The 4,683-nt window shown below is 57.8% G+C and overlaps 1 protein-coding gene across 1 annotated transcript; it reads right to left on the bottom strand.

Moving 5' to 3' along the window:
- Nucleotides 1–691: 691 nt before the first annotated feature.
- LOC113989996 (class II histocompatibility antigen, B-L beta chain-like) lies at nt 692–2,887 on the bottom strand. The gene is made up of 4 exons (XM_039390040.1): nt 2,869–2,887; nt 1,755–2,105; nt 879–985; nt 692–769 (listed from the first exon to the last, which is right to left on the bottom strand). Exons 1-4 carry the CDS (start codon nt 2,885–2,887, stop codon nt 761–763), a joined length of 486 nt encoding a protein of 161 aa, XP_039245974.1. The 3' UTR covers nt 692–760.
- Between the last annotated feature and the right edge of the window lie 1,796 nt (nt 2,888–4,683).

The raw sequence follows: 4,683 nt of genomic DNA, 5'->3' as shown, positions 1-4,683 counted from the left end.
AACCACCCTGTTACCAGGATTTCTGGAGACTGGGAGTGTCCATGCCCCTCTTTTCTGATATTTTGGGATCAGGAAGTGCTCAAACTCCCCTCTTCCCAGGATTTTCAGGGTCTGTGAGTACCAAAGGGCCCTGTTCTCAGGATTTTTGGGCACTGGATATGTCCAAACCACCTTTCTCCATGATTTCGTAGTTCTGGAAGTGCCCGAACTGACCTGTTCCCAAGAGTTTTAGAGTCTGGGAGTGTCCAATCCCCTCTTTTTCAATATTTTGGGATCTGGATGTGCCCAAATCCCCCTGTGCAAGGATTTTGGGCCTCTGCATATGCCCAAACTACCCTTCTCCAGGATTTTTTGCATCATGGAGTGTCCAAACCCCCTGTTCTCAGGATTTCTGGAGTCTGGGAGTGTCCAAGCCCCTCTTTTCCAATATTATGGGATCTGGGAGAGCCCAACACCCCTGTTCATTTGTCCTGGGGGCCTGACATTTCTCCAAACGCCTATTTTCCCAGGATATTCAATGTCTGGGAGTGCCCAAACCCCCCTTATTCCCAGGATTTTCGGAGTCCCCCAGTTGTCTCCCAATAACAGGGACTGTAGAGAACTGGGAAGCTTTACTGGGAACACTGGGAGCAGCCGGCTGGGGTGCAAACAAAAGTAGGGCCGGGGGGGACACACGACACCCCAAAAGTGCGGACAGGGTTGGACTGGAGGGTCCTGGCTGGGCCCGAGGCCACGGGGAGGGGCTGCGGCCGCCGGCGGCTCAGGAGCTCTGTGGGGAGAGAAAAGGGGGTGAGAGCAGGGTGGGGGGAAGGGGGGGCACAGAGGCTGTGGGAGAGCAAGGGGGGGGCCACGACCCCCATTTGGGGACCCCCCTTTACCTTCTCCCGCAGGTAGAAGCCGAGCCCCAGCGCCAGGAAGACCAAGCCCAAGACGAAGCCCCCGACCCCCACCAGGATCTTGCTGCGGACGGTGTCCGGTGGCAACTCTGGGGGGAGCCGGGGGGGTCAGCACCCCCAAAACCTCCTCCCACGCACCCCCCGGCACCCCACAGAGCCCAGCCCGCTCTCCCCCAGCCCACCCGGGGGTCCCTCAAACCTTCTGCCAGTCCCTTCCCAGCCCCTGCAGGGATCCCACCCAGCCCCTCCCAGACCCTTTAGGACCCTCCAACCCCCTCCCATCACCCCCAGCACCCACCAAACTCCCTCCCAGTTGCCCTTGGACACTGGGCTGAGCTGGGGGGCACTGGGAGGGACTGGGATGGCAGTGGGAGGGACTGGGAATAGAGTGGGGGAGAAGGGGCTGGGCTGGGGGGGCACTGGGGAGAGAGTTGGGAGATGTGGGAGTGAAGTGAGAACGACTGGGAATGGACTGAGAGGGTCTGGGAATGGATCGAGAGGGACTGGAAGTGACTGGGAAGGACTGGGATGGACTACTCTGGCCTGGGAAGGAAGCGCTCGGGCCTGGGAGGCTGAGTCGTGGTGAGGGAAGTCTTTGGTTTGGGTCTGCCTGGCAACTGGAGCGTCATCAGAGAGACGCGCTGGGATTGGCTGAGGGGCGTGAGCTCAGTGGCCCCAGCGGGGTGGAGACGCGGGGGGGCACTGGGAGAGACTGGGATGGACTGGGATGGACCACGAAAAACTGGAATGGACTAGGAGAGACTAGGGGGCATTGGAAGGAGTGGAGGAGACTGTGATGGACTGGAATGGGTCAAAAGGCCACGGGAAGGGGCACAGGGAGGGCTGAAGGGTCTGGACTGATTCCCAGGGAGGGTTTGAGGGGCTCCAGCGTCATTCCCGGGGCAGGGCTCAAGGGGACCCGCTCTGCCCCACGCTCACCTCTCCTCTCCATGCTGAACGGGGCATCAAGTTCGTAGTAGGGCCAGCAGTACGTGTCCACAGCAGACCGTGTGTACTCCAGCCTTCCTGGGAGACTGTTCAAGTTCCTGGCCTGGATCTCCCCAAACGGGGTGTCCCCCACATAGACCCCCAAATCGCTGTCGAATTGCAGTTGCTGTTCCCGGTTGTAGATGTGCCTCTCCATGAACCTCACCCGCTCGGTGCCGTTGATGAAGTGACACTCAGCCTTGAACATCCTCTGGAACACCCCTGTGTGTGCAGGACACGGGTCAGGGGGTGCCCCGTCCCGCCCCCATCATCCCCCAGCCCCCCCCAGCAGGGTGGGAGCTCAGGGGGCCACCCCGGACCCCCCTTTCCCACCCCCCTCTGCCCCACGGACGCCCCAGCACCGGCTCTTGGCTGGGGGGGAATCTCCCCATCAACCCCCTAGGGATGGACAGGGGGGGTTGGGGACTCCCCCAATGCCGATCCCATCCCCCCAGAGCCCCAGGGAACCGCTCCAGGGATCAAGGGACACCCAGGGACCCCCAGGGCACCCCTCTACCTGCTCTCCCACACCCCCTTGCCCCCCTCTCCCACCCCTTTCCCACCGGCCCCACAATCCCCAGACCCCGCCCCCTCACTTTGGGGCTCCCAACACCCTCCCACTCACTCCGGGCCTTCCGACCCCCCTCGCACTCACTTTTTTGGGGCTCCCACCCCCTCTTTTCTCCCCTCTTGCCCCCCTTTCCCACCCCCCCGCTCACCCGACAGCTCCTCGCCCGCAGCCGGGGGGGCTCCCAGCACCACCAGCACCGCCAGCACGGCCCCAGCTCCCCGCACACGCTCCATGCCCAGCGCCGGACAGCTGCTGACAGCCCCAAACCAGCCGGGCGGCGCCGTTTTGGGGGGTTTGGGGCGCGCTGGGCTTGGCTGAGGTGGCTCCCATCCCCAAAAGGCTCCCAAAAAACTCCCTCCCAGTTGCCCCCAGGACTCCCCAAAGCCCCTCTCAGCCCTCCCAGCACCCACCAACCTCTTCTCAGCCTCTCCATTCCCCCGCAGACCCTTTCCCTTACCCCCTAAACTCCCTCCTAGTTCCCTCCACGGCCCCCAGAGCCCCTCACCCCCCTCCCAGTGTGCCCCCGGTGCTGGGGGGGCCGGGCCGTATCCCAGTCCCGGCTGAGGGGGTGCTCCAGGCTGACGTGCTCCACCCGGCACCGGGGGGGATTTCCAGCATCCCCAGCACCTGGTAGGTCCAGTCCCCGTTGCCTCAAGAGAGCGCGGAGGAGAAGACTCCAGGCCAGGGGAGTGGATGAGATGAGATAAAGAGAGCAGGTCCTGTAGTGGAGCCTCAGGCCAGGGGAACACACACGACGGGCACCCCCCAGGCAGTGGCTCTGGGATTTTAGAACAAGGTCCATCCAACCCCAGATCTCTCCACCCCCCACTTCTGCCCCATTCTGCCCCCGACACACCCCTTTGGGAATTGGGCTTGGGCTCTTTGGGACCCCTTCTTCCTCAGCTTCATCTTCTTCGCAGCACCCACAGTCCTTGGAGTTCCTCCAGAGTTCTGGGCTTGAAGGTGGCTGTGTCTGTGGGATGTCTTCTGGTCCAGGCTTTTCTACAATTCTACCTTGAAAAGAAGACTAAACACGCTAACGGGATTTAGAGGGGTTGATATGGGATGGGGTAACAGGGTTGGGGATGTGCAAACATTATACTACAGGGTAAGGGATAGAATGCAGCTCCATTAAAATCTACAATCACTACAGCACTACTTCTAAAATCTACCAAAGTTAAAAATTCCAAAAAGCTCTGAGGCATCACACCTCTTCTTTTACAGTTCTATCACAACTTTTTATAAGTCAATCATATTATATTATAGAGCTCCATTTCTATGTTGGTTAGGTACATCTTTTATATACCTTTATATACCTTTTATATACCTTTATATACCTTTTATAAACCTTTTAATGCCTTAATAAAATCCCAGGGATCTTGCTTGGAACTCCCCCGATCCAGGGACTGAGAGGATCTCCCTCAATAACTTTCAGTGGGCACTGGAATCCTCAGGGTCCTGGAAGCCCTGGAGCATCAACAGCTTTGTCCCTCCAAAGGGGTCCCAATTTGTTTCCAATGGTTCAGGAATACAAAATAACCCAAATACCAGTTTCCAAACCAAATCAACTTATAAGTCCAGAAATCACAAGTTAATATCCAAAATACCAGAAAGGATTTCTTCAAGATGCTTTCTTTGCAACCTGAAGTACCCATCATACAAAAGAAACCAAATACCTGTTTCCAAAACCAAATAAACCAAAGACCAGTTCCAGAACCAAATAAACCAATGAGTCCAGACTCCCAAATTAAGATCCAAAATCATGGCTGGGCTGCATGAACGAAGATTTGGGAAGGGCTCTGCCCACATTTGCTACAAGCACACTGGTGGCTAAAGAGGCCAAAACGAGACAGACATGTCCAGTTGCAAAAGGCAGAGTAGAAAGACTCCTTGGATGGGATCGACAGGACACGGTTCTTTCTGCGTTGTCTTTTCTCCTCGATGGTGATCCTGCTGCGTTCTCAAAGGAAGCAGCAGCGTTAGAGATGGGGTGTCTCCAGACCTCCCGACTGGAGGCCAGAGTAGACCAGTGATGAAGATCAATATGGTCAAGGCTGAGATGTTGTTTCAGGCAGTCCTTGTATCTCCTCTTCGGGGCTCCTCTCTTGCGGCAGCCGGTGGCAAGTTCACCCCAGAGCACGATCTTAGGGAGGGGGTGGTTGGTCCTTCATCCTGGAGACGTGCCCTGCCCAGCACAGCTGTGTTCTCAGCAACATGGCCTCAATGCTT

Source organism: Pipra filicauda, unplaced genomic scaffold (genome assembly GCF_003945595.2).
Source record: "Pipra filicauda isolate LSUMZ 115617 unplaced genomic scaffold, ASM394559v2 scaffold1025_size60801_pilon, whole genome shotgun sequence".
In the NCBI taxonomy this organism is placed as follows: Eukaryota; Metazoa; Chordata; class Aves; order Passeriformes; family Pipridae; genus Pipra; species Pipra filicauda.
This window is presented reverse-complemented; position numbering and strand designations above follow the sequence as displayed.

Excerpts from the sequence above, each read along its gene's own strand:
- LOC113989996 (XM_039390040.1), bottom strand. Across the intron at positions 986-1,754 it reads CAAACCCTCCCTGGGAATCA|AGTTGCCACCGGACACCGTC; the intron begins GTCCAGACCCTT and ends GGCTCCCCCCAG.